The 21,185-nt window shown below is 41.3% G+C and overlaps 1 protein-coding gene across 10 annotated transcripts in view; it reads left to right on the plus strand.

The window, feature by feature from the left end:
• The first annotated feature begins 1,722 nt into the window (after window positions 1-1,722).
• Window positions 1,723-21,185, plus strand: part of BCAS3 (BCAS3 microtubule associated cell migration factor) — a 349,601-nt gene continuing 330,138 nt past the window's right edge. For all 10 annotated transcript variants that reach the window (XR_008453135.1, XM_054085103.1, XM_054085105.1 and 7 more), the window contains exons 1-6: window positions 1,723-1,791; window positions 2,815-2,902; window positions 5,186-5,240; window positions 6,994-7,069; window positions 8,039-8,145; window positions 16,817-16,898. Coding sequence is in view for 9 of the 10 variants with exons in the window: in XM_054085103.1 (XP_053941078.1) it covers window positions 2,832-2,902; window positions 5,186-5,240; window positions 6,994-7,069; window positions 8,039-8,145; window positions 16,817-16,898 (391 nt within the window). In the remaining variant the exon portion in view is untranslated. The remainder of the gene's footprint in view (window positions 1,792-2,814; window positions 2,903-5,185; window positions 5,241-6,993; window positions 7,070-8,038; window positions 8,146-16,816; window positions 16,899-21,185) is intronic.

Below are 21,185 nucleotides of genomic sequence, written 5' to 3' on the forward strand. Positions count from 1 at the left end.
TTTCCCCGAGCCCCTTCCAGCACTGGAAGCTGCTCTAAGGTCTCCCTACACCCTTCTCCTCTCCAGGCTGAACACCCCCCCTCTCCCAGCCTGTCCCCAGAGCAGAAGGGCTCCAGAATCACCTTCGCGGCCTCCTCCGGGCCCGCTCCATCAGTTCCGTACCGCCGGGGCAGAGCCGCGCTCATTAACGCCTTTGCTAATGGCTTTGTGCCCGCAGCGGGGGCGTTGCCCCGGTCGGCGCTGCCCCGCACGGCCGCCGCTGAGCCCCAGTGCCCCCCCACTGCGCGGGGCGGGGCGGGGCCAATGGCGGAGCCACGGGTTTGGGCGGGAAAGGACCTTAACGCCCACTCCGTCCCACCGCGGGCAGGGGCACATCCCACTGGATCAGAGCTGAAAGGCCTGGAGCCCTTCCGGGGATGGGGCAGCCTGGGCCAGGGCCTCCCCGCTCTTATATGAAGAAATTCCTCCTTATGTTTAGTGTAAATCCGCCCCTCTCCAGTTTACACCCGTTCCCCCTCGTCCTGTCCCCACAGCCTTTGTGAACAGCCCCTCTCCAGCTTTCCTGGAGCCCCTTCAGGTACTGGAAGGTCACTCTAAGGTCTCCTCGGAGCCTTCTCTTCTCCAGGATGAACAACTCCAACTCTCTCAGCCTGTCCTCGCGTGGAAGGTGCTCCAGCCTCCTGATAGCCTCCTCTGGACCCGCTCCAACAGCTCCATCTCCTTCTTAAATTGAGGATTCCAGAACTGGACACAGTCCTCCAGCTGAGGTCTCCCCAGAGAGGAGCAGAGGAGCAGAATCCACTCCCTCCCTGCTGGCCGCGCTGCTTTGGATGCAGCCCGGGACTCGGTTGGTTTCTGGGCTGTGAGCGCACGCTGCCGGCTCCTGTCGAGCTTCTCATCCCCAGCGCCCCCGAGGCCTTCTCCTCACGCTGCTCTCCATCGCATCATCCCCCATCCGGTATTTGAAATCAGGGATCGCCCCGATCCAGGCGTGGAACCTCGCCCTTGGCCTTGTTGAACCTCCTGAGGTTCTCCAGCCTGTCCAGGTCCCTCTGGATGACATCCCGTCCTTCCGGTGTGGCAACTGCACCACTCAGCTCGGTGTTATCCGCAAACTGGCTGAGGGTGCCCTCAACCTCTCTGTCCATATCATTGATGATGATATTAAACAGCACCTGTCCCAGTACAGAGCCCTGAGGGACACCACTTGTCTCTATCTGGACTCGGAGCCGTTGACCACTACTCTCTGAATGTGACCATCCAATCAATTCCTTATCCACTGCACTGTCCACCCGTCAAATGCACCTCTCTCCCATTTAGAGAGAAGGATGATGTAGGGAACCGTGTGAAAGGCTTTACAGAAGCCCAGACTGGTCACCCTGCTGTGGCTGCCCCACCGGAGAAAGCCACACACTGATTGCCTTGGCACGTCATCCATCCATCCATCCATCCTTCCTTCCTTTCCTCCTTCCACCCTTCCACCCTCTCCCTCCCCCTCCCGCGCGGCTCCGCCCCCTCCCCCGTGCGCGCGCCCGGCCCCGTCAGGTCTCGCGAGATCTCGATGTAAACAAAGCTGCGGGGGGGTGCGGGGGAGGCGGTGCCGCCTCAGCCGCGCTCGGGGCGCAGCCGCCCTTCGCGTGTCCCCCTAAGCCCCGCCCACGGCCTCGGAGCTGCGCTGCGATTGGCCGCCGGCGGCGGGCGGCCCTCCCCCTGCGGCCCCTCATTGGCTGCGGGCGCGGCGCTGGGTGTCATTCCCCGGCGGGGTCCCAAACAGTGTCAGCGCGGCGGCGGGTGAGGGGCCGGGGCGGCGGGGCCGGGGCGGGACAGCGGCGGCTCCTCCGGGGCCGCTCGAGGCCTGGGGCGGCGGGGGAGGCGGGGACAGCCCGGCGGTGCCGGTGGGGACCCGTGCTGGGCGCTGGGTGTTGATTCCCGGAGGGCCGGGGGTTTGTCCTCGCCTCTCGCCCCCCAAAACCGGCCCCGCAGTGGGGTCTGGCTTTGCCTCCCCTTCTCCAGGGGGGGACTGGGGCCTGACGGGCGTCCTAGGTGTGTTTTCCCTTCAGGAATCCACCTGGTGCAGTGGGAGGTGTCCCTGCCCATCGCAGGCAGTGGGAACTGGGTGATCTGTAAGGTCCCTTCCAACCCAGACTGGTCTGGGGTCCTGTGGGCATCACCCTCGATCCTCCCATGGGAAACAGGAGCTTGAGGGAAAGCAAAAGCTGACATAAAGAATCATAGAATCACTAGGTTGGACAAGACCTCTTAGATTATCGAGTCCAACCATTTCATCTGCCACTAAACCATGTCCCTGAGCATAGAATGGTTTGGGTTGGAAGGGACGTTAAAGGTCATCCAGTTCCAGCTCCCCTGCAGAAAGATAGCAGAATGTGTTCTGTCAAGCTCTTTGTGTTGGCTTTAGCACCACCCAGTATGGGTTTTCCGGTGTACAACAGATTGTGTATTGTTTTTATAGAATTACTTTCCAAGATAGCAGCTCATTAGTAAATAATGGCACTATATAATGGTCCTGATATCTGTATCCCTATCTTTAATGAATGGTTTGAAGAAAGTTTTCCACTTTCCACAGCTCTGTGTTCTTATTTTGTGTTCACATATGTTGCAGGAGCTGTAGTGGCTGAGACACTGAAAAAAGAAGCCATTAATTCAGCGGTTTTTTTGTTTGTAAAGGAGGATAGGGCCTTACAGTTAGATTTCTTTCTTCAAGAGGTTTTTATCATCCTGAAGAATATGTCAAGAACTAGTGTAATAATCAATCCTGATACACATTGTGATTAAGAAGAGATGTGTTTCTTACAGGTATCTGCAAAGAAACAATGGCGACAGAGTCTCCGCGCCGGCCTAGTCGGTGTACTGGAGGGGTGGTGGTTCGCCCACAAGCTGTCACGTAAGCCCATTCTGGAATAGCAGTCTTTATTTGAAATGTGGTTTATTTTCTTGTAGAAGAAGAACCTAGCCTGAGTTTTCTTTGCAAGCCAACTGTGAGGGCTTGTGTTGACAGTATGAATTGGTTGCATTGAGTATTTTCCAGTAAAATAAAGTAAACAGATGTTGTATTCCTCTCTCTTAGGACTGAGCAGGTCAAACTGTCTCCCTAAATGGGATGCTTATCGCTTATGCACCAAAACCTTCAAAGTCGTGCATTTTAAAGATGAGTGTATTGCAGTGTTTTGTTGTTTGTTGACACAATTTTGTTTGCTGTACAGATACTATGCTGGCTGTAGGGCAATGGAAACTCAGAAAGTTGTGTTGGAGGCTTGTCTTATAGCCATGTGATAGAACAAGTGTTTTTCATGTTGCAGAACTCCTCAAGAAATGCATTTCTATTTGTAATGACCTTTTCTTCAAAATCCACTGTAGAAATGTAATAATGGAAAATTACTATAAGACTGAGATTCTATTCTTTTGTTTTATTAAATATGGTCATTTGTTCTTGAGGTACATCTTCTCACCTCAAAAATTTCAGTCTTTTTGATGAGACTTTGAGTGTTGAGCAACGTGCAGCAGCTTATGCTTATGCTCCACTCCTAGATGCTTGCTAATGGAAGACTTTTTTTTGTGGGATGCATTGTTGTTGTTTTTAAGTGGTTTAAAAATATCTGCTTGGAAGTTTTGCAGCTTCAGGAGAGATTTAGAGTACATACACTGAATAAAATGTTTCCCAAACATCAGCTTTGTTTCAGGATGTACTTAGGTAGGAGGAAAAACGTGCTCCTTACATGAGCTGAAGAATGAAGACAGTATGACTCGTGCTGGTAGGCATTCACGTGAGAACTGCAAACACTGTATTTAGCGCTATACCTGTAGACAAGTATTATTGCTAGGTAATAAAGGGCTCTGAAAGTACACAAAGACGGTTTTGGTGACCTACATAAGTCAAAGAAGAGGCAGCACTAGAAACCACAGCTCATTTATAAGGCCTTGGCTTAAGGCAGTAAGACAGACTTTGATGCAGTAATCCTTGGATTGCTGAAAAGAATCTGGTTTTGTCACAAATTGGAATAAGTTTTCTAAAACTTAATGTTTTAGGTTTCTCTTTGTTTCCAGAGAGGAGTCAAGCAGTTAAGTTCATCCAGGTGTTGCAGCATTTAACTAGAGGTCTCCTCTGTATTGCTGTATATAGGGCAGAGTACTTCAATACTAAACACTCCAGTTTCTATTAGAAGGATCTTGCACATCACAATTTCAGAAGGCACAAAGAAAGCATGTGTACCATTGGATGTCCAGAGACTAGATTTCCTAGTTTTCCATTTTTCTTTGTTGCTATTAGAAACCTTGAGTTAGCAGGGGAAAAATTGCTACCAGTTTGAAAGTTAATTTGTGAGCTGCCAAAGCTGTTACCTAAAGAGTTATTTCTGTTTGTTAATGTCTCAGACTTTGTGGGGTTGGTTCTTGTTGCCAGCATGTTTCAGTATTACTCATTACAGAAAGCACAAACTTTTTGTGTAGTTTCAACACCGCCCGTCTAATACAGTCAACCCACATTGTATGTTGCTCAGCAGTTACACAAGACTCACCACTCAGGCAGGGATAAGCTAATAAAAGCATTAGTTCCAATCTACCAGGACAAATGTATCTTGCACTGTAAACTATTCTAAATTATTGTTGCCAGTGAACTTCCAAGAAGGAATAAGCTTCCCAAGCCATAAAATCTTCTCTGAAAATACCTCTCCTTACTGTTCTTAGTTAGGGTTCCATCTCCGGTCCCCAAGCGCTACCACCACTTACTTCATCATTGTACACAATAGATCTGGGGTCTGGAAGTTTGTTTGCCCCACAAAGAGAGCTTCAGCCCTTAGCTTAAATACTCATCTTCATGTTATAATAGCCAGATCAAGTAGAAAATCACTGAAGAATAGTTTCCAAATGCCTGTTCTCCTTCAGTTAGCTGCTCTGATGGGGCAACCCTGGTTCCTTCTCAACTGTTACATTTTATACTTTCCCTCCAAGAACATGTTTCATAAACAGGTATCAGCTTTTTACAGACTACTAGGTCACTGTATGTATTATCGGAGTCTTTGGCAGTATAATAAGTAACTACCTTGTGTACTTAGTATTTTCCTTTATGCTAAATATTGTGCATTTTTTCTCTGGTATTATGTCTTATTTCATTTATTGACAGCCATTTCCGCACTTCAGTCGTAGTTGAAATTCTGTTTTTGTTTTCAAGGGAACAGTCGTATATGGAAAGCGTTGTTACGTTTCTTCAAGATGTTGTGCCACAGGTATGTGTAGACCTTTAAATTTCTACAGTGACTTTGGCAATAGAATGGTTGGGGTGGGGAGACTGGGCATACTACTTGCTCTGCCTCTTACAAATGTGTTTCTTCTGGGTTGTGGTTGGAAACCGATGCGTGAGCTCTGGCTGGGCTGGTGTTAGATCAAGTTGGTGGACAGTTTTTGTCACCTCAGCTTTAATCAGTGGTTGAAAAGGAGAAAGTTTCTTTTGCCTCCTTTACTCCCTCTTTTTTTACCTTGTTTCCCCGACTTGCCTCAGAATGGCCTGGCTGCCATGGGACTTCAGAGCTCTGCCTAACCATGTTCTCCAGTGTGCAGAGTTTTGCTAAACAGGAGTCCTCACAGTGCCCTCACTCTGCTGCTTTTCTTTCTTTTTCTTGTTTTTTCCCCCCCCCGTTTCTGGGATGTTCCTCTCTGGAGAATAGCTACAATGCTTGTGTCTGGTCTAGTCATAGTTCTTGCAGGTAGCCAGAGCATGAAACTGGAATGGTCACTTCTGCATTGCTCATGGTCCTGTCAATACCTCAGGGAAACTAATTTTGTTTTATTACTCTTCATGAAGCCGTAGTGTATAGTGAAGCAGCGTTGAAGCTCACTGTAACAGCAGGAAACTACCTTAGTTCTTATTTGAAGGGTTATCTTGGCTAGTTAGCCATACATTTGCTCAATAATAATATTAAAAAAAAAGTCCCCTCGCTAATATTAATTTGTGAAATGCATTTTGGACTCGTGGTCAAAGCTAGAAGTAGTCAAACCTTTATTTAGAAGATTGCTGCCTTCCATATGCCCCCTTTCCTCCCCCGCCCCCCCTGTAGTTAAAGGATACAGTCTGTGTTTTATTTTACAGATCAGTTTGCCTTGGAAGCATGGAATGTGATTTGTTTTGAAAAGTAGTACCCACAGTTACTTATTAAAGTTGTATTTTTAGTTCATGTTACTGTTTTCTGGCATGTAGAAAGTGACTATACAAGCTCTTTTCATATTTAATGCAAAATACTGCACAGTATTTTGTTCTAATTCATTTGGAAGTGATGGTATTTCTACTGTAGCTCACATTCTTACTACCGCAGTTTCTCCTGAGAGCTGTAAAACTTCCAGTTTGGAAACACCGCAAGTCTCCTTCACAGTTCCTTTTGTATCTCATCTTTTTATGGGAATCTGTAGAACACAAAACTGAAACATGGATCTGTTCTACTGGAATTACGGTTTATTCTCTTTAAAATGGGTATATTAAAGATGTCACAAATATAACTAAAACGTGCCAGTAACATGAACTATGTATTAGGAGTCTCTTTCCTCAGTCTTGCTTACAGAGGTTTTAAGTTAATTAAAAAGAACTTTAAAAGTAAAAATGCCTCATGGGAGAACCTCTACCACTGCTTTTAGGAGTAGTGTACAACTGCTGAAGTTGAAGACTGGAGACCTCACTGTAGTTAACTTGGGTAAATTGCTGTACGTCACGTGACGTTTCTAACCTGCTCTAGAACACTTAGTAGTGTTATATGTCTTTTCTTTTTTACCTTAGTAAGCGATGTATGCTTGTTGGGTTATAGTTAGTATGCTGTGTGTCGCTCATGAAACCATTCGGTTTTGAAACAAAACCTCACAGGATCATTGATGACAGGAACGTGCATGTATCTCTGTTTTTCTATATTAACTTACATTCCCTCCTATGGTCCATAGAGGGTAGAAAAAGAGATGCTAAACTTTCTTATTTCAAATCATCTACATTTTATCCAGGCCTACAGCGGTACCCCACCAGCAGAAGAAAAGGAGAAGATCATTTGGGTCAGATTTGAAAATGCAGATTTAAATGGTACGGCTTCATTTTTTTCTCACTTATTTTTGTGATTTATAGGTCCATGTACAATAATTTCAGTCAGCTTTATCAGTAAGCATTGTTGACTCCAAAATAAGTATTTAATTCCGCTGTTCTAGGTGGTCTATATTCTCTGTGAATAACCACACTTCTGTTCCTTGCCTACAAAACAGAACAAATAGGCCTTTCCACTTCACCTAAAGGCAAACTAAATTTCGCTTAGGAAGAGGGGCAAATAAAAAAAAAAAGGTCATTTCTTTTCTTTAAGGTAGTGTTTGGAAACAAAGCATAGAACTGAATTTATCTTATCTACTGTTTTATTTCAAAGCCAGATTATTGAACTGGGAATCCAGTCGAAGTCCCAAAGACCTTTTCAGTGGTGTGATAGAATTCGGAGTAACGTAGAAAGGAAGAGCTGTCAGGGAAAACAATCGGAGGGGTTCCATGATATCTTTCAGGGACATAACAGAATAGAGGAGGAGCAGCTGAGGCAATTGGGGTTCTTTAGTTTGAAGAAGAGGAGGCTGAGGGGGGGGTGACCTTATTGCCCTCTACAACTACTTGAAAGGAGGTTGTAGCAAGGTGGTTGTTGGTCTCTTCTCCCAAGTAACAAGCAGTAGAACGACAGGAAATGGCCTCAAATTTGCAGTGGGGGAGGTTTAGGGTGAGTATTAGGATTGAGTATTTGTGTTATTTAGTGACAATCCACATTGTAATCCAGTCAAGTTTTCTCCATCATATTAAATTTTAGTATTTTCTAACCTCTCTGTGAAACTTCAAGGAATTATGTTTGCCTAAAATAACATATTTCAGTATTGTTCCAGCAAAAAATTTTAAACCACTTTCCTTGCTTTTACTTGTGACAGCAGAAACATGCATTGAGAAAACACCATCTAGTGTAGCTGACATCAGCTGTAATTCATCTTAGCCTGTTAATAATGGCTTTGAAATTTAAACCCTATTTAGATACATCAAGGAATATGGAGTTTCACGAAATACATAGCACTGGGAATGAACCACCGTTACTGCTTATGATTGGATATAGTGATGGAATGCAAGTCTGGAGCATACCTGTGAGTACAAAGTTCACTTCTGTGCCAGAGGCTTTTTTGTTTGTAATGCGTTGTTATTATTCAGTGTTTTACTTCTAATTTTTCCTATTGAAATGTAGTGAAGAGCCTGCATTTACTATTGATGTCATATGGTTTGTATGTAATATGCTTAAGTTTAAGACTGAATGTAGATCGAACACTTGAATTCATGTTGAATTCACTTGAATTGAGGTCTACAGATTATTTGTGTTAAGTGAATTTTCAGAGTCAAACTGGGAGTAGTGTTTCATTATGGAATAGTTTTGTATTCCAGAAAGGACAGAAATGGTATCAACCTGAAGAAAGGAATAAAGGTGGAAAAATATGAATTTGTTTGTCCCAGGAATGCAAATATGACAGTATTCATAGTATTTTACCATCACATGTTTGTCATGTACATGATTTGCAATTTTAATTTTCTTTAAGTTTATGTGTGCGTATGGGTTTGATTTCATGCTGTCATATACACACCCTGCAGTTAGTGTTTCAGAGTGGTTTATGAGCACCTGGTCTTAATTTGGGGAACTTCCCCCAAATTTCTTGAAACTGCAGAATGAAGTTTAATACAGTAGGTCATAAAAATCTTAACTAAAAAAAAAATTTGCTCATAACACCTTGTCCTTCAAAATAATGTAAGAGGGGGTGGAGTTTTTTCCCTTTAAAATATGTAGGTGGTTTTTTTTTTTGAGATATGTATATATTTTAATTATTGTATGGTTATCTGTGAAGGACGTGTTTATGTACCAGTAGCTTAGTAAAAAAGAAAATAATGTTACTTTGTACACTAAAGTTAAGTTAAATTGGATTTTACTGGAGCGTGTGAAAGCTGGCTTTTCCTCTCTTGATTGCGTATTGTTAGCTGGAGATGAGGAATAAAACTGCTGAGCTTTTGCATCGGAAGGAGGATTTAATAGAAATTAAGTGAGCCTTGTATAGTTTACTAAGGTTCAGTATTTGGGAACATTTTAACCAAAATTTAGGATATTATATCTGCTTGTATATGAGAAACTATGTCTGAGAAAATATGCCTGATTCTAGCTTTCACGGCTTAATTTTTGGTGGAGCAAAACATCTTTGGACTGGTTTTGTACTTTATCTTTCTAGAACAGAAATGTGTATGGCGTAGCAAACTTAGCTTGTTCGCTCTTTAGTATAATTAGTTTTGTACACTGTTTTGAAGACTGTTCAGTTTTATGTTGGTGTTGAAATGCGATCATTGCAGTGTTGCAGGAAGGCTTTGTGGTGTTGTCCGGCGTGTGCTGCGGGGAACAGACATTAGGTGTCAGTAAGATACCGTGTTGGAGAGGCGAGTCCTGCAGCACTGCCAGGAGCTACAGCTCGGGTTGATCCGTTAGTTAAGAGACTGTGAGTAGTCACAGGCTTAAACTAAAGAGAGTTTATAAATCACCTTACTTTATCCTGCAGAAATGTTCTTATCCTGATGAAGACGTGTTCTGGAGAATGCCTGCCAGTGCGTTGTGTTGACACAGGGCTGTGAGAAGACCTCTGTGTCTGCAGAGGTTGGGTCTCATCCCCTGCAGGAGTACCGTGGCCTGGCTTTGTGGTTAGGCGAGAGCTCTGTACCCCCCTGGCAGTGGGTCCCAGTGAAAGAGGGGCTGTCAGAGCTGTCTGTATCTGTGCCCTCCACACTCGTGGTGAGATGGGATCTTAGCGTGTAAGGGAAGCAAGAGTGGAAGAAGAGTGCCTCAGTTCCTCGGAATGTGAACAGATGAGCTTGGTGTAACCTGTTCTGCTTTAACTGTCCGTGTAAACTCTTACCCCATCGTTCGCTACAGTAAACATGAAATAATGGGATGGAGATTGCTAACAAATGATGAGTTAAATTATTTTGTTTATCTGAGCTTATGTGGAGTGAGTGTGCTGTCTGGTATTGTCAGGCGTGTAGCGCAATTTACCTTATCCATGTTTCCTGTGGGACAGGGGGGTTTTCTTTGAGTTTGTGGGTGGATTTTTTTTTTATCCTTTTTTCCTTTTTCTTTTTTTTTCATCCTTTTTCTTTTCCTTTTTTTTTAATCCTTTTTTTTAATTATTTTTTCTTCTCTATTCCCTTCGTATGTCAGAATTAGCACAACTTAGGCCATGGAATACTTGATAATACCTCCTTTTTCAATAAGATGATACTGCGAGGTTGTCTCTTTTTTTCCCCAGTGTACTTTAGTTCTTTGTAATTCCTTTGTAAGTTTTGATAGCATTTAATATTTTAGGAAAAATAAGAAAAATGAAATTGCAGGACAGTTTCTCTTGGTGTCATTAATGTTTTGCAGTGGGATTTTTAATGTAGAAGGGGAAGACCAGTGGAATGGAAAAAATGCCAGATGTGGAAATATTTTCTAACTATCTATCTTAAGCTCAGCTGTAGAGATATTGCATCACTTTATCAGCCCCTCATTTGTACATTTTGTGAGATTCTGAGACCGCATCTGGAAAGGTACAGCTTCGACCTGTGCAATTTGTATGTGTTAGTATAATTTCAGCGTTGGAGTGATTCCTTTCTTAGTAAGATGGTCTGGAGAGTTTGTCAGATAGATGGTCTTTAATATCAATTTTAAATATCTTTTCAGAGCAGGTTTTGTATATCCAACAAATTTGGAGGCAGTCTAGCCTGTTGTTTTCCCTGTTGTTGTTTCTCCATTTCATTTTTTTGCTTGCGTAGCCTTAAGTGAAATAAAATCTGTCAGTTATGTGATGGACTTAATATTTAGAGTTTATTTGGCACCACATTTTTATGTCATTTGGTATTATACAAACCTTTCTTCTTGATCTTGCTGAGTATTTAGCTTGTAATTTAACATTATTCCAGTTAAGTAAAAGCCCGGATCTCTCCAGTTTAAAAACCTTTCAATCTGAAAAAAGCAACAATTTGACATTTATGTGAAAATCTACTCAGTAAGGCTATTATCTGTAGCATTGTGCTTTTTTTATTCGTACAATTGAACCTCTATTCAGCACTTAATAAAGTAATGTGTTGCAGGCAGTCCAGTTTGTGTCTGAGTGATTATGAAGTGTTTATGACAGCTCCTAAGCTGACACTCTCCGTAATGGTGTTACATTGACTTCTAAACACCTTTGCAGTCTGCCTCCAGGAGTGTGTGTCTCTCTGCAGTCTGAGTGGTTTCACATTAACATCTCCTTGGAGTAAGATCTTTGACTACAGAAGTGTTACTTGCAAATGGAAGATACCATTAGGGCTGCTTCAAAGGACTGAAATAATGTTTGGACTGCCGGGTGCTGAAGTAACGGCTGGAGTTTTGAAGTGCAATGTCTAAATCTGTATTGCATAAGAAGCGGAAGGTGTCCATCCAAATGACTTTTCTTTAGATCTTTGTTTTGAAATGGGGGTGGGAAGGTTAAAAGTGTGCTTAAAATATGCCTCACTAAGTGGGGAGAAATCTGGGAATATACAAAAGCACGACTAGAAGTTCCTATTTGATAATTGTGCAGCGTAGATTTGTGTTTTATTTGGAGTTTGTTTTTCCCTTGCTCCCGGTTTCGTGTTTCAAATACAGTTGGAACTGGTTTCTGCGTAATGTGGTTTCCAAGTATCTGTTCTAGATGTTCCTGTTCAGGGAAAGGCATGTTGGCTGGTTCTGTTGCAGATAGGTTTTTTTCTTTGTATGCTGGAAACTTCAGAAGTAGAAAAATAATCTTAATTTAATGGTTCATATTACAATTAAAAATGGACGATCAAGTTTGAGTTGAAGAAAGTAAGAACTACCAAAAGGAGCTTTAATAACAAGCATAGCTGTATATTTAGCAAAAATTCCTTAAAGGCTGTGGTAAAATGATGCTGCTGCAGACCGATGGGATGTGTCAGCCCATATGGTAGGTGACTTCTGTGTGGAGACTTCTGGAATTCAGAGGACTTGGTGAATAAGGATGGCATCACACCCTGACATTTCTCCATTGCCAGACCTTAAGTTTCTTTCTAATTTTGCTGTCAATAATACTATGATTTTTTTAAAAATTGTTAAAAGTGCAGTTGTAGAGCAGATGGTGGATGTGTAGGTGGGTGTATATGGTAAGTCAGACCATTCTGTTTTATCAGCTGTTCATTAAAAGCCCTGTCTGCTGGGGTTATGGTGTGGTCATCTTAGTCCCTTTATAATTCTTCCCCTTTCAGAATCATAGAATGCTTTGGGCTGGAAGGGAACTTCAAGATCATCCAGTTCCCCCCCCTCTGCCACAGGCAGGGACACCTTCCTCTGGATCAGGTTGCTCAAAGCCCCATCCAGTCTGGCACTGAGCACCTCCAGGGATGGGGCCTTCATGACTTCTAGAGCTGGGGAAAGCACTACTCAATTATCACATTGTAAGCTGCGACCCTTCCTCTTTCCAGACCTCCTCCTGACAGAGGGTACCGCTGTGAAAGCTTGTCCTAGTCACTTGGAAAAATGTAGTGATGACCTGGACTGGTAACCTTGAAAAACGGAGCCTGATCATGCTAAAACTCTCTAAGATGCATGGCAAAGCGAGAAGGTTGAGGAAACTCTAACCAAAACCATTTCTAAGCTTTCTATTGCTTTTTAGATTAAATTAGTGTTGTCACAATTTTAAATGCTAGGTACAATTTCATGCTTAATTCCATCACTAAAGTAGATGTCCATAACATTCCTTGAGCATCTATGTTCTTACAATCTGTAGATAAACACAGATATTTGTTTTGAATGAAGAACTGGGCTGTTTGAACTTCTAAACTAAAGTGATTTACTTATGGTTCTTCCTTACTCCTTCAAGAGCAAGATGACTAGCAGTTGTCTTTAACCCAATGTGGTTTTATCAGTTGGTATTTTGTGGTGATATCTGTCATACGATACCCTATCATGATAATCTAGATCATAGTTAAAACACGTCAGAATATTACCTCCCCAATATCTTCCCTGTGCTCTGTGACACTGTTTTGGATATACAGTTTGCTTTTTTATAGTTGCGTAGTTTTGAATTTTGCTTCAGTTTAGTGTATGTTTGACTTTTTTACCATGTGAGAACAGTTTTCTATGGTTGGAAACTATTGGTTAGCCTTGGTGTGAACAAAGCTTGCTTTCTTCTGTTTTTTTTTTTCTTTTATGGGTGCAAACTGATGTGCTCCAGACAATAAAGCTCTGTCATCAAAAATTAACCAGTGCTCCAGAGTTCTGATCTGTCTGAGCGGTAGCTCAAGACACCTGAGTAGAGGAGAGAGGAGCTGTTCTTCCTCTTTCAGTCTGTCGCTCTTGGAAGAGTGTGATGAAGACTTTGCTGGGGGCTGAGTTTTGAGTTGCTGTGTTCTTTGCTTGCAGCCTTCCCTGTAGGTCTGGGCTTGCGGTTTGGTACTAGGCGCTGGGAGAGCTGAAGCGTTTTGTCACGCCAGCCTGGAGCCGTCACTTTGGATTCACTCTTTCATAGAACGAGTACCTGGAGCTGCTTTTATAGCTTAATATTCGATTCTTGAAACCTGTTTGGAAATATACTTGGCTTTTGGAATGGGAAAGAAAAACTTCTAAGAGCTTTGAAAGCTGCCACAGGGACTCGCTACTTAGCTGGATCCAATCCAGAATGGCAGCCGCAGCCTCATTTCTTCACAGGTGCTTTCCGAAGAATTTAGAGCTCTGTTTTCAGTTCGTGAAGTCTATTTATGTTTTGTCTATGCTTATGAGACTGTGTAGCTCAAGGGACCGGTAATGGGATGTGGAGCCTTTTACTTACCCTTGCCAGCCCACCTCTTGCCCCAGCAGGCAGAGACCGAGCTGTTAGCCATGTAGCGATGGGGCTGGGCGTCTCTTAAATGTAGTCCCTTGTCCCACCTCAGTTCCTGGTGGAATAACTGTCCCATTCATGGGAAAGATTGGCTGTCTGTGTTGGCTGTCTCAGGAGTGAGATAAGGCATGGACTGGCAGGAAGATCGGACTGTATAATCTCTCTACCCTGGAGATGGTGCTTTAAGTCAAATTGATACATGTGGCCTCAGCAACGGTAATAAAATTTTATGTTTTATATAGATAAATGAAGGGCATTAACGTTAGCCACAGTTAATTCAGGATTTTATAAGACTGCAAATAGCAGAAGCTTCTACTGGCTGGTAGTGTTTGAAAAAAAAAGTTAATGGTAAGTTGAAGAAAATCTTGAACTCTAAAGCCCCAATGCATTTTTCAATGCCAAGCAAACCCGAGGAACAACCAAGCTCTTACTAATTCATGGTCTATAACAAAGTCCAATGCCTTCTCTAATTTCCTGTTTCTATAGAACGGTTAAGGAATTACCACTTATAAAAGACTTCCCTTAAGCGAACTGTTATTTTGTGGAGCTGTGATAGATTAATATTGGTGTTTTAATGTGATCCATATTGTAGTGTCATGTCCAGAGCTTTTGTTAACTTTTTACTGGATTTGACTTTTTATTTACAAATGAGAGGCCAGTGATTGGGTGCAGTCTTATTACCAGATCTGCAGTGGAGGTATGTCTTAAATTTAAGCTCTACCAGGTGTTGGCATCGTGGGCTAAGTAAGCATACACGCTAAAGTTCAGTATATTTAAGACCAGAAACTGTGTTAAGAAGGTTTGGCCTTCTTAGTGTGTCTTACTTCTGGGACTCTAACTTTATTTGAAGTAGATTGGAGTTAGAGTTGATGTGCTGGCATAGTTAAAAAGTAGGAGAAGGTGACTGAATTGGGTTGGATTATTTTATGTGAATCACTTCTTCCGTACTTTTGTTATGCTAGTTCTTTTCCCTCTTGTTTTCATTCACAGCCATTGATGTGCATACCCATGAGAAACAGCATTTTCACCATTTGAGGGAAAAAATCTTTAATTGCCAATAATAATAGCTCCAAAGCCTTATATTTTTTCTTCTTCTCCATTTCCTCCTTTCCCTTTTCATAGAGCTGGTGTGTTGTGACGGATAGAAAATGAGCTGCTGTCTTCATCTTTTTTCGTCTCTATTACTCTCTCTTTCTTTATTTTTTTTCATTTTCTGCTTAGCTGCGCTCTACCTTTTTCCAAGCTGTCTCCTCTGGATGCAGAGGCTGTCTATGTGCTTTTTGTACCTCCATAATATCCCCCAAGCTCAGGATCGGTTAAAAATAGTCAGCAAACCTTTAGTGAGTTGATTTCTGATCATGAGTCTTTTGTCTTGTATAGAATCTGGTCAGCAAGCTCTTCAGAGCAGAGGCCTCTTGCTGTCTTAGAGGGAGAATTAAACTTGTTTTGCAAAAGCTGGAGCAGTACTGTGTTGTGCGTTGTTCAGATGATGCTGCTAGCCGGAAGAGGGGAATCTGCTAAAATTGGAGCATCTGCCTAATGAAATAAGAGCAAGGCAGGCTAAGGGATTAATTCTTATGTTGATTTCGGTTTAAAAATTGTTGTGTCCATCAGGAATAATTTGGATTGCATCATTAACAGTGATGTTGATTCTTACTGGTGTGGGACTGCTGTCTGTCTGCAAATCTAAAATGGCCGAGAATGTTATTTCCCTGCATTTGTGTAGCTTGAATGTTATTCCAGGTGTAATGTGGAAAAGCAGTAGTTCTCTACATTCTACGTTTACTTACTGTGTACAGAACAATGGGCCACCTCTGTAATAAATAGTGTTTTAGAATTAATTTTATGACAGTCTTGTGCTTCAGTGGGGTGGGTTTCATTCTGCCCACGTTATCTGAAGCAGTGGTAATAAATAATGAGGCTAAAATTCTTAGATTGGAAGTAAGCTAAGAGTCTGAAGTATTATACTTACTTGTTGGTCAAATAGTAGTAGTATTTTAACTTTCTAATGTGTGATCTGAAGTGCAGAAAGCAATGGAAACAGCTGTAAGATGACATTTCAGGAATCTGACTTGGATTTATAGTTTATTGATTCCTAAGAACCTTGTTAGAAATTGTATTCACTTCTGATATTGTAAACTGCTTGTTTGGCAAAACTTTATGCCAACATGTCGGCTATGTTCTCAGTCTCGTTACGTCTGTTTTAAGTTGTTGGTTATTTGGAAATGAGTTTCATAATGTTTGCCATTTTCCTGAAGTTTGACGTTTCCTATCAGATCCATTACTGAGCGATTGCGAAAATGTATTCTGACTGACCATTCACGGAGGTCTGGAAACTTAACTACTTCTGATTTAATCTTTTCAAGATTGCCATTAGAGACTTAATTACCATGACCTTCTATTTTTAAATATAATTTTTACACCTGGATGATATGGAATGTACCAATATATAGAATTCCCATGTCTTTTACCACCACTGTTTTCCACTCTTGATCATTGCTTAGGTGATATTTGTCTTGGAAACATGCGCTGTGTTGAATAAATGCTTGTTTCTGAATCCTTGAATTTTTGTGAGTTTTAGTCATTGGTCAACTTCAAATCTTTTTTTTCTGTGAAACGTGTAGTCATTAATAGTAGAGTATGTCATTCACGCAGTCTAGGGCATGTGTTTTTAGAGGCAGGCCACCTTTTTTTGCTGTACTTCATGTTGTTCAAGACTTCTAAAATATTCTCACTTAGAGAAATTGCAAATGGTTGATTAGAAAGGCAATGTCTTGTCTTAACTTACTTTCTTGCCTGTCTTTCGTGCAATGTCTTTCTACCTACTTTCTTACTTACTAAATAGATATATTTTTATAAGTATTTTTTACATTGTATGTTCATAATCCATGTTTTGCAGATCAGTGGTGAAGCTCAAGAACTCTTTTCTGTCCGCCATGGTCCAGTTCGAGCTGCACGGATTTTACCAGCTCCGCAAATCAGTAAGTATATTTATATGGCTCACGAGAAAGTGTAACTGTTGGAGTTTTTTTTACAGATCCAAATCAACATACAAGCAAATCCCTTTAAGAATCAACACTGTTCAATCTAACACAAAAATACAATTGTTGACTTCTTAAAGGCCTAAAATCTGTTGGTGTCCTGGCTTATTTTTTGTTTTCGGCAACCTTTTGCTTATCCACTTGCCCTGTAACTTCAGCTGGGCAAGCTGTTCAGTACAGCTGCTGAGTAGTGTTTAGAGTTTAAGTTGGTTGCCATTTTTTGCTCTGTGGATGAAGAGAATGTACTTCTAGTATTACCAAGATTTTGGGGGATTATGCTGGATTACAAACTTGAGTAGTCTGTTATAAATGAAAAGCTCAAAAAACATATCCTAAAATGTAATTGTTTAAATTATTGCAAAAATAGTAAATTATAATAATTAGAGTGTTTCAAAGAAAGTAAATTAAGAGAGTTAAGGGCTTGATGGACACGATTTGTCTTGTTTCAGTGATTTCCTGGGCAGAGGATTATATAAAGTATGAGTTTACGTGGTTCTGTAATTCTGTTACAGGTTAAAGTAACTTAAAGCAAAATACTTCACAAGCGTGTTGTGCCTTTTATTCTGCTTGTGGGAACACTGCATAATTTCTGATGAGCTATGATTTTGCTGTTATGTGTGTCCTTAAGTAATGGATGTCTGTGCCCCTTCCTCTCTCAAAGGAAAAAATAATGCTTTTTGGTTTTTTTTCAATCGAGTAAGAATTCAAGCACTTGCTGTCCTTCGAGCAGTACTGTCCTTCTGTCTCTCAATTGCATATATTTAGCATCTGACAATGATAGTTGTTACATTAGAGAACTCTGCAAATTAACTCATATTAAATTAAGCCAAACCTTTTAAAAACATGTTTTGGTCTCTTTTTACATGGCTTGGTTTAAATAAATCTTTGATTAGAAGTACATGAATGTATCATTGACCAGTATCTGGAATCAGATAAAAGTAAAGCTGTAATAAGAGGCCTTAGATAATGAGCACATGAGCTTTAATGATTCTGAGAGAAATAAAAGGAATTTGTAAAGGAGAAGCTGATTACCATCGGTAAGCTCAAACACTCTTTTACTGTAGAGCTGTAAAAAGGGAGTTATTGAAAATAAGACTCTCTCGGTGGATGGATTTGGCACACTCCTAGAAACAGATCTTAGTTTGTGATAAAAAGCTCATTCCCAGGTGTGAAAGGAAAGCCCATGGCTTTAACTTGGTGACTTTACAGTAGCAGAACTTAATAGTTTGTCAACTATTTCGTTAGAATTATACTCCTTTGATGTTAGATCCTCTGCTGCATCATGTGCTTCATAGCACAATAATGCATTGTTTCGAAAGGGTTATTTCATATAGGTTTATTTCATACTGGCTTATTGCAGAGGAGACCCCCTCCAATCTGATCTAGCAGGTTATTAGTGGTCCTGGTAGCAGGAACGTGGTGCAGTATCAGGAGCTGGCCTTGCATGTTGCCAGCTCAGATCCGGTGAGGTTTATTAGTTCAGGCTCTGTGCCATGCTGGAGCAGTGAAATGGCTCCTGGAACTGTTCTGACCTGGCAGCTCAGCTGCAGTGTTCGTTCAGGGTTTTGTGTGAGCTAACAAACCAGGCAAGACCTGACCTGGCCCAGCACCGCAGCACTTTGATGTCTCTGCGGCGTGCTTGGTCTGCAGCCTGGATAAGATGTCCTTAAAGTATTGAGTGCTTTCTGTAAATAACACTGAAAAATGAAGATATTTACTCTTCTCTGTGGGCAGAGAATATCTGCTGTTGCCTTCAACAGTAGATAGGGCTTTGATTATTTTCTACAGCTTGCGATATAAATGGCCCTTTTGGAGACTGAAGGTATATACTGTGACCAAAGTTTGGGCTTAACAGAGGAGATAAACTTGTGTAGCTAATGTTTAGAATATGGGAGTGTCTGGACGCTGTCAGTCATAGAAATAAGAACACCAAGTCCTGGTATTTGTGTGCCACTTGCTGCGTTATCTGCTGAGTCATCTGATTGGCACTGCTTTTTGAACTCGCCTTGCTCTTCTTCACTTTCAAACCTCTGTGCTGTGATTGAGTTCGGTACTTAGAGGTATGCAGGTGCCTGGTTTGCTGGGCTCTGAATTTCTGTCTCTGCAGATAAAACACGCACACAAAGGTGTATTTGAAGACAAATTGATCCAGCTTTGTGATTATTAGAAGGGAGAAAAATATATTAAGTAGTCGATACAAAACAAAGCTGGAACTCAGGATTGTAGTTAATTACAGTGAGAGAACTAAGGAAAAATCTGGGTGTATGAACTCCAGCCTCCCTTTTATGTGATTCGAATTTGTGATGTCCTTACTGCTACTAGGGTTACTCTGTATTGGGCTTCCCCTCACACAGGACCTCATGGCTCCTTTCAGCCACACTAACCTCATTATTCATATACTTTCTTAACAATGTTATCTAATTTTTTGCCACTTCCTCTAGAAGATGTCCTGATTTTTCTACAGAAGCTGGCTGCATGAGTACATACTTGCAGAATTGAAACGATACTGAGTTGGATTTCTGTGTCTTAATAACTACTCTGTCTTGCATATTCCTACACTGGTCTTGTACTTTTTTTTTTTTAATTAGCATTTCCATGATATTTAGAGAAGTATTAAAATTATTACGTATTTAGGTTTTCTGTAGTAGTTGTTGATAGGTCTCTTGACCTATCAAGTCACTTATTAAACAGATTCAGAACTCTCGTAGTCTTTTTAAAGACTTGTTTTATTTTCACTTCATTTTGAGGTCCTTTGCTTATATGTCTGAAATCAGTGTGAAGGAAATAATGCATTGACTTCAGATAGCCTTGCCATTTGTTTTCATACCAAATCAGAACATTGCTGCTTTCTGAAGTGAGTTAGCACCACAGTCTCCCATTTTTCATTACTTATCCCAGGTCATTTTACAAAGCCCTGGCCAAGTACCTGCTTTCTGCCTTGCTATCCCATTTATTAAGGTAGGCTTGCATAGTTTGTCGATCAAGAAGCAAGGAAAAGCTGCAGGAATAGCATTGTGTGTGGTAATTCATGGTTGAAGGGTACATGATGACAGGCTTCTGTGTCAAAGTTTAGATCAGTCATTGTCTGTAAAACCTATTTCCATGTCTCAGCATTATGAAAATAAATTCCTCCAGTGAACTGAATTAATTCATTGCCATTTTCTAGATTATGCTGCTTGCAGAAAAGATGGTATAATAGTCCTACATCCCTCTATGAATGTGGTTGCTTAGTCAAATTGACTGATAAGGGACAAAAAAAGCAAGTAAGAAAGGAAATAAAAGAAAGAAATCAGAGGTGCTGTGTTTAAAACAACTACAAACCAAGGGAACATTATGAATGAAGGGTTGAAAGCTAGAATTAATGTGAAAAGCTAAAATTAACTGTGACACAGTAGTTTTGTATTTGAAAGTCTAAAGCTGTTAAAAGTTTAAATTTTTCAGCTGATATATCTCTGTGCTCTACCTCTTTGATTTTGGTAAAATAAAACTTGAACCTCAAAAGCTGACTCAGCTTTACGTGCAGGTATATTTAAAAGAACTGTAATATTTAGGTTGCTTTCTGAAGGAAGGCAGATGTGGGGTTTGTTTAAGTTCAGCCGCTTGGGTGGCTCAGTGGTTTTAAGTCCCTGAAGGTCGAAATAATTGCGTAGTATGTCTAGCAGAGGGAATAGCCCTATGAGCTGACCAAGCAGTAGCAGTTGGTAGCTGGGTTTGCGTTGGTGTGAGTGGGTCATGCAGGTGTGCACTTAAGGGCTGGAGTTTTATAACTGTTATGTGGGTTCTTACGGTATAATGGATGTTAACGTGTGTGGGTTATAGAAATTACAGAACAGAATTCTCAAGCGCAGCAAGTAGGCCTTTTATAGATATTACAGGGAAGAATTCTAGAGCACAACATTTTAAAATACTAATTTCTTTGAGGCTGTGTGGACTGACTTGTATCCCACCACTCCAATTCATCATCGTGTCAGTGCTTTAGACTATTAGACCTTAAACTTTCACCATATTAGGCTGAAGTGTGTTTTAAGGATTTTGAACAAGATTAAATCAAAATAAAATATTTCTATCTGGCTGCATTTAATATGACTGTGATTTGTCTCTGGCAAGAGTTTCAAGGTCATGTTTTAATTTTTCTCGTATAGAAGCTTATGTAGATATCAGAGAATAAAACCGGTGCTGTGCAGATGGAAAACAATGCTGTAAACGTGCACAGCTTTCTCTTTGACA

This window comes from Cuculus canorus, chromosome 20 (assembly GCF_017976375.1).
Source record: "Cuculus canorus isolate bCucCan1 chromosome 20, bCucCan1.pri, whole genome shotgun sequence".
Classification (NCBI taxonomy): Eukaryota; Metazoa; Chordata; class Aves; order Cuculiformes; family Cuculidae; genus Cuculus; species Cuculus canorus.